The 12635-nt window shown below is 42.3% G+C and overlaps 1 protein-coding gene across 1 annotated transcript in view; it reads right to left on the bottom strand.

The window, feature by feature from the left end:
- The window catches only part of LOC115123199 (RNA binding protein fox-1 homolog 3-like), a 104997-nt gene that overhangs the window by 25957 nt on the left and 66405 nt on the right, over nucleotides 1–12635 (bottom strand). Inside the window, exon 2 of the mRNA XM_065015773.1 lies at nucleotides 6583–6834. Within this exon, the coding sequence (XP_064871845.1) occupies nucleotides 6583–6834 (252 nt within the window). The remainder of the gene's footprint in view (nucleotides 1–6582; nucleotides 6835–12635) is intronic.

The following is a 12635-nucleotide window of genomic DNA, read 5'->3' as shown; positions in this document are numbered from 1 at the left end:
TACATGTTCATGTTTTTACACACACACTACATGTTCATGTTTTTACACACACACTACATGTTCATGTTTTTACACACACACACACACACTCTACATGTTCATGTTTTTACACACACACTACATGTTCATGTTTTTACACACACACACACACACTACATGTTCATGTTTTTACACACACACACACTACATGTTCATGTTTTTACACACACACTACATGTTCATGTTTTTACACACACACTACATGTTCATGTTTTTACACACACACTACATGTTCATGTTTTTACACACACACTACATGTTCATGTTTTTACACACACACTACATGTTCATGTTTTTACACACACACTACATGTTCATGTTTTTACACACACACTACATGTTCATGTTTTTACACACACACTACATGTTCATGTTTTTACACACACACTACATGTTCATGTTTTTACACACACACTACATGTTCATGTTTTTACACACACACTACATGTTCATGTTTTTACACACACACTACATGTTCATGTTTTTACACACACATGTTCATGTTTTTACATGTTCATGTTTTTACACACACACTACATGTTCATGTTTTTACACACACACTACATGTTCATGTTTTTACACACAGACTACATGTTCATGTTTTTACACACACACTACATGTTCATGTTTTTACACACACACTACATGTTCATGTTTTTACACACACACTACATGTTCATGTTTTTACACACACACTACATGTTCATGTTTTTCACACACACTACATGTTCATGTTTTTACACACACACTACATGTTCATGTTTTTACACACACACTACATGTTCATGTTTTTACACACACTACATGTTCATGTTTTTACACACACACTACATGTTCATGTTTTTACACACACACTACATGTTCATGTTTTACTACATGTTCATGTTTTTACACACACACTACATGTTCATGTTTTTACACACACTACATGTTCATGTTTTTACACACACATGTTCATGTTTTTACACACACATGTTCATGTTTTTACACACACACTACATGTTCATGTTTTTACACACACACTACATGTTCATGTTTTTACACACAGACTACATGTTCATGTTTTTACATGTTCATGTTTTTACACACACACTACATGTTCATGTTTTTACACAAACACTACATGTTCATGTTTTTACACACACACTACATGTTCATGTTTTTACACACATGTTTTTACACACACTACATGTTCATGTTTTTACACACACACTACATGTTCATGTTTTTACACACACTACATGTTCATGTTTTTACACACACACTACATGTTCATGTTTTTACACACACACATACATGTTCATGTTTTTACACACACACTACATGTTCATGTTTTTTTTTACACACACACTACATGTTCATGTTTTTACACACACACTACATGTTCATGTTTTTACACACACACTACATGTTCATGTTTTTACACACACACTACATGTTCATGTTTTTACACACACTACATGTTCATGTTTTTACACACACACTACATGTTCATGTTTTTACACACACTACATGTTCATGTTTTTACACACACACTACATGTTCATGTTTTTACACACACTACATGTTCATGTTTTTACACACACACTACATGTTCATGTTTTTACACACACACTACATGTTCATGTTTTTACACACACACTACATGTTCATGTTTTTACACACACATGTTTTTTTACACACACACTACATGTTCATGTTTTTACACACACACACACACACTACATGTTCATGTTTTGACACAAACACTACATGTTCATGTTTTTACACACACACTACATGTTCATGTTTTTACACACACACACACACACTACATGTTCATGTTTTTACACAAACACTACATGTTCATGTTTTTACACACACTACATGTTCATGTTTTTTAAATGTATGTAACTTGTAAAGTCTTTTGTCTGTAATGTCTTTTAGTTATGTTACCCCAGTAAGACTAGCTGTCGCTGTTAACGTCGGCTAATGGGGATCCTAATAAATCAAATCAATAACTCTAACATAGCCTGTTAGTTAGAAAGGTAACTCCAAACTCATTTTCGCTAAGAGCAGCTGTTTATCTGGTTAAACAAAGGTTAGCCATGTGTTGGTAAAAATTAATGTCCAAGTCAAGAAGGCTTTCCAGCAGCCAGCGGCACTTGCCACAGTGGTAGTCTATTCACAGGTGCTGTTTCAGAGCCTATGTCAGATACTCCAATGAGTGTAATTTGCTCAATATTTGAAGAAGTTGAAGAATAATGTTGACATCATTAGAAATATGTTATTCTCATCTGTTCTACAGTATGTACATGTATATAATACAACATGTGTTTATTCTACTGTTGTTAGCGATATTCATAAAAACATTGGGGGGGGGGGGGGAATCCACTTAATTAAAAAATATATATTTCCACGGGACCCCCCAGTTGAATAATCTTGCCATAGGAGTGGCACTTTACCGAACTGGCAGCTGCTGTCACAGTTATGGTGAGGGAGGGAGGCTGATGCAACCCCAGGCGTCACCCGTCACCTGCCGCTACTGTCCCCGCCAAGCGTAGCTGTCATCTCGGGCGGCGAGTCACCCACCCTGTTTCCTGTTCATTCATTCCTCTAACAGACTCCCTCGCCGTTATTTGGAAATCACTTTCAAAGTGCTGTGCTCAGCACATTCCCCCTCCTCTCAGTGGCATTACAAGCACATAATTGAAACTATCTGATTGGAACGCCGCCAAGCAGGTAGATTACATCCGATTAAGTGGGGGGGGAGGGATACCGAGTCATCGCTCACAATAATTATAATGCCTTCCTTTAATGCATCCCCCCCACCTAATCCTCCATTGTTTGTCTCCTCTTCTCTAAAGAACCTGTAAACAAATCCCTTCTTCAGTCACCTGAAATAGCAGGGGGTGAGAGAGAGGTAGAGCCCCTCCTCCATCCCTCCCCTCCTCCCTCCCCCTGGTCTGCTATTCATATAGATAACACAGACATCCCCTTTAACTGGGTCATATAGAATCTCTTGAATCTCTTGCGAATCGCAAAATCTCTCTGAGATTGTCGGAGTGAGTGTGCATGCTCTTCCATGTGCTTGAACTGTATGTGTGTCTGCATATGTATAGCCCATGTGTCTGTGTCTGTGTTATCACAAGCTCCCAGAATCCACTTTGTATAGTCCTCATGCAGCTGACACAGACTTTGAAAGATCTGGAATTGAGTGCAGTCCTAACGACACTGCCTTAATTTGTTATCTGAATAAAAAGAATGATAACTCATGAAATCCAAACCCAACCTTGGACTATTTGAATGGCGCTTGCTAGATAACGAGCTCCGCTTTTTTTAAACAGAAGTTGCTGGCAGACCCTTTCTACAGTCCCATTCTCTCTCTCTCTCTGAGGATTTGGAGAAAGTTTGACTGCCTCTTTCTATCCTCAAGTCACCCGCTTTCATGTGAGTGTCGTTTGAACATGGGAGTCACACAGCAGGCCCAGAGGTCTGAGTCTGGACAACAGCACCTCCCTGGAGTAGAGGAGGACTGACTGACTGAAGAGATGAGGAGAGAGAGGAGAGGCAATCCCTCATTAAACACACACTGCCAACCCTCCGCCGGGAATTCACACAGAATCCATACATTTCATTCTCTTTTCCTCATGACTCTTTTAAAGTCTATAAGTTTTCCGAGACGGCCAGAGTAAAGCACTGAGGAGTGGGAGCCCAGTGAGTGCTGATCTGCTCCCCAATCTGTGTTTCTGCAGGGTGTCCTAATCAAAGACACCCGCGCCCTTCTGTGGCACCCAAAGCAAACAGGCTGGGTCATTAAAGCAGGGGAGCGCAGCGAGCAGCAGCATTGGCGGTGGGGGGCACAGCGGTGGGGAGTGCTCCCCTACACCAGCGGCCCCAGGGATTAGCCAGCCACTCTGTTTACAGCCCACTGATCTGATCCCTCTCTCCTCACTGGCAGGGTGAGATGGAGAGAGAGAGGGGTAGAGAGAGAAAGAGAGAGTGGGGAAAAGAAAGGGAGGGAAAGGGAGCGGAAGAAAGATAGTGAGAGAGAGGGAGGGAGGGAGCCGTGAAGGAAAGCAGGGCTGCCTCTCATCTCTCCATGGCCACGTCACTTGGCTTTCTTCACAGCGGGTGGACAGATGAAATGAAATATAAAATGGCGAGAGGAGAAGTGAGTGGCGTGGGGGAATGAGAGGCAGCGACACGGTAGGGTTCTGAGCAGGGGAGTGGAACCTCCTGCAAAGTCTCTCCTTACTCACTGAACACAGTGTATCTGTGTAGCTGCCAATAAGAGTCAGCCATGACGACTGAGTCACACACGTCTTCAAATGAAACATGATTTCATCACAGAGTAATGCTACAGTTATACACATGGCCTTGCTATATCTGTACCTGGAAATCACAGCTGATTTCTCCACCCATTATCCATGGTGCTTCAGTGATTCTATGGTTAGGAAAATGGAGTTGTTAACAATGTTTTTTATGGGTGACTTGAATCGCTCAGGGGGGGCCGCCTTGACCCCCAGCTGACCTCTCCCAGCAAGTGTTTTCATGTGAGAGGAAGAGAGGGAGGAAAGGAAGAAAGGCCAGACTAAAGTCACATTTTCTCCCGCTGGTATTGTCAGGAGTTAGAAAGAGGGAGACTTCAGCTAAATCCTCCTCTCTGATCCTCAACCACAGAAAGGGTTAATCCCAGGTTATGGCATATTTTATATATGAAATATATTATGTATACTTTCACTTAATTTAAACCACATGTCAAACTACCTGGTGGGCTCACATCGCTCTGTCCTATTGGTCCAAAGTGTAGGCTGCTGAAAATGCTGAACTCTCAAATGCTGAAATGCCAAACATATTTAACCATGACAAAAACTAGTTGTTATATGTAGAATTTTATATATTTAACTACGGAAAGTAGCTGTGTAATATTCAGTATTTGACATATCAAATTGTGAAAAAATAACAGCACGGTTGAATTCAAGATGTTTTAACTACAATGGAAAAATGGTGATGTAATATTCTGAACTCAACATATTTTACTGTGGAGGAATAGCTGCATAGTATGTTAAATTTCTAATATGGTAAAATAGCTGTCAGTATGGTGAATTTGACATATTGTACTATGGTAAAATAGCTGTCAGTATGGTGAATTTGACATATTGTACTATGGTAAAATAGCTGTCAGTATGGTGAATTTGACATATTGTACTATGGTAAAATAGCTGTCAAATATGGTGAATTTGACATATTGTACTATGGTAAAATAGCTGTCAGTATGGTGAATTTGACATATTCTACTATGGTAAAATAGCTGTCAGTATGGTGAATTTGACATATTCTACTATGGTAAAATAGCTGTCAATATGGTGAATTTGACATATTGTACTATGGTAAAATAGCTGTCAGTATGGTGAATTTGACATATTGTGCTATGGTAAAATAGCTGTCAGTATGGTGAATTTGACATATTGTACTATGGTAAAATAGCTGTCAGTATGGTGAATTTGACATATTCTACTATGGTAAAATAGCTGTCAGTATGGTGAATTTGACATATTCTACTATGGTAAAATAGCTGTCAGTATGGTGAATTTGACATATTGTACTATGGTAAAATAGCTGTCAGTATGGTGAATTTGACATATTGTACTATGGTAAAATAGCTGTCAGTATGGTGAATTTGACATATTCTACTATGGTAAAATAGCTGTCAGTATGGTGAATTTGACATATTCTACTATGGTAAAATAGCTGTCAGTATGGTGAATTTGACATATTCTACTATGATAAAATAGCTGTCAGTATGGTGAATTTGACATATTCTACTATGGTAAAAAAGCTGTTTGCTGAATTCACCATATTTAACTCAGAGAAAGTGTCTGCGGATAATCCTGGCTTAGCGGCTGCTCCTCAGGAGGCTGTGCAATATGTTGAGGGACATTCTCAGAGGTTTATATACATTTACAGCTAATTAGTTAATTTGACCAATTAGGCAGGGCTTTTTGGCTGGCCTAGCCCAGGCCCCTGCAGGCATAGAGTGCAACTTTCCCTCCTCTCCTTTCCACTAACTCCACAACCAAATGGATCAGGGGAGGGCTTGTCCCCTTTCACAGAGCCTAAATGATTCATGTGTACAGCATGTTGAATCTCACTGGCGGAAATAAATAAAACCCTTCAGGTTTCCACATTTTCCAGAGAGCCCGGCTTCTCAAAAATGCACTTTGATTTCGCCACAACGTTTCCAGTTAAGTTCAATCAACTCCAACTCACGCAGAATGAGCTCCACGCTTTGACATCTTCATGTATTTGCTGACATCACAGTCTACTCCTGCACCCTTGTACACTCTGGGTAGTTGTGTAACGTTAACGATGCCTAACCTAACGAGCCGAGGCACAACCTTATGACCGTCATAAGTAATATTCCATCCCTTCCTGCTTCCAAGCCTTTATTAACAATCCTACTGGTAATGGTCTCAAGGCTGAGGTTCCTTAAACACCTCCGGTCATCAACCTAACTTAAGATAATGCCAGGTGTGTGTTGTGTTGTTGAGCGGTACTGACCGGTACAGTCGTGTTGGCGGTGATGGCGGGAGTGTTGTTGTCGGTGCCCGGCGGCTCACTGTGCGTCTGTGTGGGGGTGTAGAGGGTCATGGCATGCTCGGGCACCCTGTTCTGCCCGGTGTAGTCCTGCGTGGGGAGGGGGTGGGGTGCCGCAAACTCGGCCGGGATGCCATTCTGTGGGGGAGGCGGGTACTGGGCAGGCGTGTACGGCTGGGCCATGGCTTCTGGGGGGTTGGTGGCCTCTTGGTTACCCTATTAAGACAAAGAGGAGAAGACAGTGTTACATTCATTGTTCCACATCACTTGTGATTAAAGTTACATTGTTAGAACAGCGGAGTACGTTGTTAGTAGTACTAAAGAACAACGCAGCATGAAAGCATGCTGGTTTCCCCTGTGCTTTGGAAGTAGCTGGGGAGATGAAGAGTTGTCCTGCAAACTAAGTATCTCAGGGAAATAGCTATCATATCATATTTCACCCCAGATTAGAGGATTCCTTGATCATTATTAATGAACATAGTTTATGGTGTGTAGAGCACAGCTCTCTGGTGGTGGGGCAGGAGCGAGGAGGAAACTCAATTGCACTCATGGCAAAGCGCAAGAGGAAAGATCAATTAATTGATACAATTTTGATTAGAGCCTTTGATTCAAATGACAGGTCGGTTATAGGAGCAGCCGATTCCTTTCTGTGTTCCACTTTTCTGCTTTGAACACCTACTACCTGCATCTTACTTAATATATCTGTCCTGTCCTCACCCCCTCCCTCACTCATATCCCTCTTTCATTCTGTCCTACTCGTCTTGTTCTGTCTCTGTGCTCCTGAGTGACTTAAGTGACAGATGGCTGGTAGAGACGTGGCAGGCGCTTTGCAAACCCTTTCTCTGTGTGGCGCTTAAGATGATGAGCTGTTGAATTAATGGACTTTTCTGGCTGGTGCACATTGTTAAGCAAAGTAATGGTAGGACTAGAGGAGAGCATGTCTTATTGTTCTACCACACTGAGCCCTGCTGGAACAGATACCACACCTCTACATTAAAAACCCAACAACTGTGTTTTAAAAAAGGTGAGACAATACCGGCAGAATCCAATAACACATTCCCACCAAATATCCCCAATCAAATTTGAAGATACAGATCACAAGAGCTGAACGCATAACTCCTCCGATAAGAGAAGACAAAGAGGCTTATGGGTAAGGGGAAAAACAATAACAGTAAACAGATAGAGAAGTTTCTGTCTCTTCCAAGCCTTAACTGGCTAGGGACGGAGAGAGGAGAGATAAATGCTTTTTATTCCTTTTTTCTCACTTGTGTGCATTGCTGTTTGGGCTCTATGTTGCAGGCTTCCACAGACAGCCGTAGCTAGTTGGGCTGGAGGAGGAGAGGAGGCCTGTGCTTTAATGAGGGAGGGGAGCCGTGCAGCATAGCGCCCAGCGCTGTAAATGTTTTGGAAACAATGATACACTGACGTGTTGCCAAACAAACCACAGTCCAAACCACTTGGCCAGTTAAGGAAATGCCTCCATTATCTAAATGAAAAAAGAAAGGCCCTTCAGCCTTGAGAGATGAGGAGGATTGACCAGCTTCAAGAGAGGCCACAGTCTCAAGGCCTGGGCCCTCAACACCTCCGTGACCTCACCTACCCTGCCTACCTAAATCTCTCTCTCCTTACCTCCCCTCTCGCTCCCCCCGTCTCTTTCTTCCCTCCCTCTTCGTGCTGAAACTTTTTAAATCTCTCCCCCTGTGCTCTACTTTTCATCTCCCTCTAGTCATGGCGTTATATAACCCACTTGCATTGCAGGGCATCCTTATTCAAGTCGACTCTTGATGTCGGCAATTTTAAACTTTTAAGCACCCACTTCAAGGAAGGGGGCTGGTTAGCTACCTAAAAACGGAAGCTTCTCATGGCACAGCAGCAGCTGAGACCTTTCACATAGTGGTATAACATCAGTCCAGATGACAACAAGGCATGTATGAGAAACAGTTTTCACACCATATGGGAGATCAAGGCTACATTAGAGGATTCTGTTAGACATGGCGAGGGACAGAGCACAAGAGTACTTGTGTCACGCCTATTGTTCCTGGAGCATAAAACAAGGACATGGGACTGAAACAAAGCCATGTGATACACAACACTGGGTAACAGCCTGGAGCTGGGAGGAGAGAGAGAGAGAGAGAGAGAGAGAGAGAGAGAGAGAGAGAGATGCAGCAACAAAGTGTTGTACTGCACTATACAGCACCACAGCACTGTTTCAAAGGGCAGCAAACCAAAAGCAAGGAGTGGGGTCTATGGGTGTGAGTAGAGAACGGGCTCATTAGTGAAACACAAAGTAACACTGGCTCTTGTATGATCTTCCCCTTCTCTCTGATGTATGTGACAAACAAGTTATTCAACTGGAAATGAACTAGAAGAGAAAAAAGGGCCCATGCAAATCAGCAGCGCTGGTCCCGCTGTGACCGCACATCCTTTTAGCTGGTGATAATCCACAGTGCCTGATGAAAACCCCCACACCATATCAACCATAAAGCTCCCAGGCGCAGGTTGCAGTTCCCATCTCTCACGGCTCTGACGGGGAGACGTTAAGTTATGGCCGGAGAGAAACTGCTCCTAGTCGTTTGTGTGGTGTTATGAGGCCCCGGGCGGCAGGCGGCGTTCGTCCACCTGCAGGCGTGTTAACGATGGACGAGCAGGTCCCACCGTGGTAATTCAGCGCCCCCGCACAAGGCTATATGGTGGGAGTTAGCTAAACCCCTCCTCCATCGACAGGACCAGGGGGAATACTGGAATCCAGACAGAACGCCCAGTCTGTATCGATCTCCTATCTCTCTCTCGCTCACGCTATCTCTTACTCCCACCTCTCTCTCTCTCACTGTCTCTCTCTCCTTTACCCCTCAACCCCTACTACAGAAGAGCACAACAAAAAACACTCTCTTTAATGTTAAGCACTCTTCCAGTGTAAAATTGGATTGAAACCCTTACTTAACAAAATCACTTTTGGTAGCAGGGTTTTTGTTTTTACAGTCAGCATTAGGCAGCCCTGTCTAAGGTGCAGGGGGGCGAGGAGGTTGGGCAGGCCCAAATGGCTTGGATTTCCAGACCTGCTCGTCTAGAGAGAAACACAGGGCAATGGACAGGTGGAGAGTGATGCTACTGTAACTGCTAACTGGAGTTAGCTCTTTTGATGACGGAAGCTCCATTTCATCTCCATGGATACCGTGGGTAGAGTTCTTGGCCAGTGGCCAACAATCTCTCATCCTCTTCAGCAAAGCTGCTGGGGACTTGCTCTCTGAGGTAGGCCAGGCAGAGAAGGGCTGAGCACATACAGTAGCTGGGGAGAACTCATATCAGCAGAGTGGTGTCAGTTCCTGTACTGTGCATGGGAGGTCAGAGGGTAAAGCTAAAGACAGTAGGTGACTAATTGGGTTGCATTGAATCCAGGGGGAAATCACTCAAATGGGAGCCATTGATGATATCAGCTATGGACGTGTGATGGAGTGGGCAGCGTTATGGCTTTCACTTAGACACACCGAGTCAGCCACTCAGACTCATGTGTTTTGTCTTGTTTTTTAGGGGGTGGATCAGCTTTAATTTTGCAGATAGATTGTTGCTTCCATCAATGTAATTGTCTGCATCATTTCCAGTCCCTTATATATTTTTGGGGTAAATATATATATCTATACACATAAATACATACACATACACAAATACAGATACTTACATACACATTCATAAATATACACATATATTCATACATACATACATACATACATACATACATACATACATACATACATACATACATACATACAGTTGAAGTCGGAAGTTTAAATACACTTAGGTTGGAGTCATTAAAACTCGTTTTCAGTCACTCCACATCTACTTTGTGCATAACACAAGACATTTTTCCAACAATTGTTTACAGACAGATTATTTCACTTATAATTCACTGTATCGCAATTCCAGTGGGTCATAAGTTTACATACACAAAATTTACTGTGCCTTTAACTTCTCTAGGGTAGGGGGCAGCATTCGGAATTTTGGATGAAAAGCATGCCCAAATTAAACGGCCTGCTACTCGAGCCCAGAAGATATGATATGCATATAACTGGTAGATTTAGATAGAAAGCACTCTAAAGTTTCCAAAACTGTTCAAATAGTGTCTGTGAGGTATAACAGAACTGATTTGGCAGGCGAAAACCTGAGACAAATCCATTCAGGAAGTATTTTTGTTTTTGTTTTTGTAGTTTTCTATTCAATGCCATTACAGTATCCATTGACTTAGGACTCAATTTGCAGTCCCTATGCCTTCCACTAGATTCTTATAAATGAGGGAGTAAGAGGGAGTAAGACCAGTCTGAATGAGTGGAACCTGAGGTGTCACAGAGCTTTTTCATGCGCAATCCCGAGAGAGTGCATTTCTTGTTTACCTTTTATATTGACGACGTTATTGTCCGGTTGAAATATTATAGATCATTTGGCCTAAAAACAACCTGAGAAATGAATATAAACATCGTTTGACATGTTTCTATGAACTTTACGGATGCAATTTAGATTTTTTGTCTGCTTGTTTTGACTGCGTTTGAGCCTGTGGATTACTGAAGAAAACGCGTGAACAAAATGGAGGTTTTTGGATATCAAGAGACTTTATCAGAAAAAAATGAACATTTATTGAGTAAATGAATGTCTTCTGAGTGCAATCATATGAAGATCATCAAAGGTAAGGGATTAATTTTATCTCTATTTCTGAGTTTTGTATCACTTCTGCTTGGCTGGTTACTGTTTGTAATAATTTGTCAACTGGGCTATGTTCTCAAATAATCGTAAGGTATGCTTTCGCCGTAAAGCATTTTAAAAATCTGACACCTTGGTTGGATTCACAAGAAGTTAATCTTTAAATCTATGTAAAATATGTTTTGTTTTCTGAATTTTTATAATGAGTATTTCTGTATTTGAATTTGACGCTCTGCAATCTCACTGGATGTTGGCCAGATGGGACGCTAGCGTCCCACATACCCTAGAGAGGTTAAACAGCTTGGAAAAGTCCAGAAAATGATGTTATGGCTTTAGAAGCTCCTGATAGGCTAATTGACATAATTTGAGTCAATTGAAGGTGTACCTGTGGATGTATTTCAAGGCCAAACCTCAAACTCAGTGCCTGTTTGCTTGACATCATGGGAAAATCAAAAGAAATCAGCCAAGACCTCAGAAAAAAAATGTAGATCTCCACAAGTCTGGTTCATCATTGGGAGCAATTTCCAAACACCTGAAGGTACCACGTTCACTTTTACAAACAATCGTACGCAAGTATAAACACCCTGGGACCACGCAGCCCTCATACCGCTCAGGAAGGAGACGCATTCTGTCTCCTAGAGATTAACGTACTTTGGTGTGAAAAGTGCAAATCAATCCCTGAACAACAGCAAAGGATCTTGTGAAGATGCTGGAGGAAACAGGTTCAAAAGTATCTATACCCACAGTAAAACGAGCCCTATATCAACATAACCTGAAAGGCCGCTCAGCAAGGAAGAAGCCACGGTTTCAAAACCGCCATAAAAATCCAGACTACGGCTTTCAACTGCACATGGGGACAAAGATCATACTTTTTGGAGAAATGTCCTCTGGTCTGATGAAACACAAATAGAACTGTTTGGCCATAATGACCATCGTTATGATTGGAGGAGAAAAGGGGAGGCTGGCAAGCCGAAGAATACCATCCCAACCGTGAAGCACAGGGGTGGCAGCATCATGTTGTGGGGGTGCTTTGCTGCAGGAGAGACTAGTGCACTTCACAAAATAGATGGCATCATGAGGCAGGAAAATTAGGTGGCTATATTGAAGCAACATCTCAAGACATCAGTCAGGAAGTTAAAGCTTGGTCGCAAATGGGTCTTCCAAATGGACAATGACCCCAACCATACTTCCAAAGTACTTCCCAAATGGCTTAAGGACAACAAAGTCAAGGTATTGGAGTGGCCATCACAAAGCCCTGACCTCCATCATATAGATAATTTGTGGACAGAACTGAAAAGGCGTGTGCGAGCAAGGAGGCCTACAAACCT

The sequence above is a fragment of the Oncorhynchus nerka genome, unplaced genomic scaffold (genome assembly GCF_034236695.1).
Source record: "Oncorhynchus nerka isolate Pitt River unplaced genomic scaffold, Oner_Uvic_2.0 unplaced_scaffold_1284, whole genome shotgun sequence".
Classification (NCBI taxonomy): domain Eukaryota; kingdom Metazoa; phylum Chordata; class Actinopteri; order Salmoniformes; family Salmonidae; genus Oncorhynchus; species Oncorhynchus nerka.
This window is presented reverse-complemented; position numbering and strand designations above follow the sequence as displayed.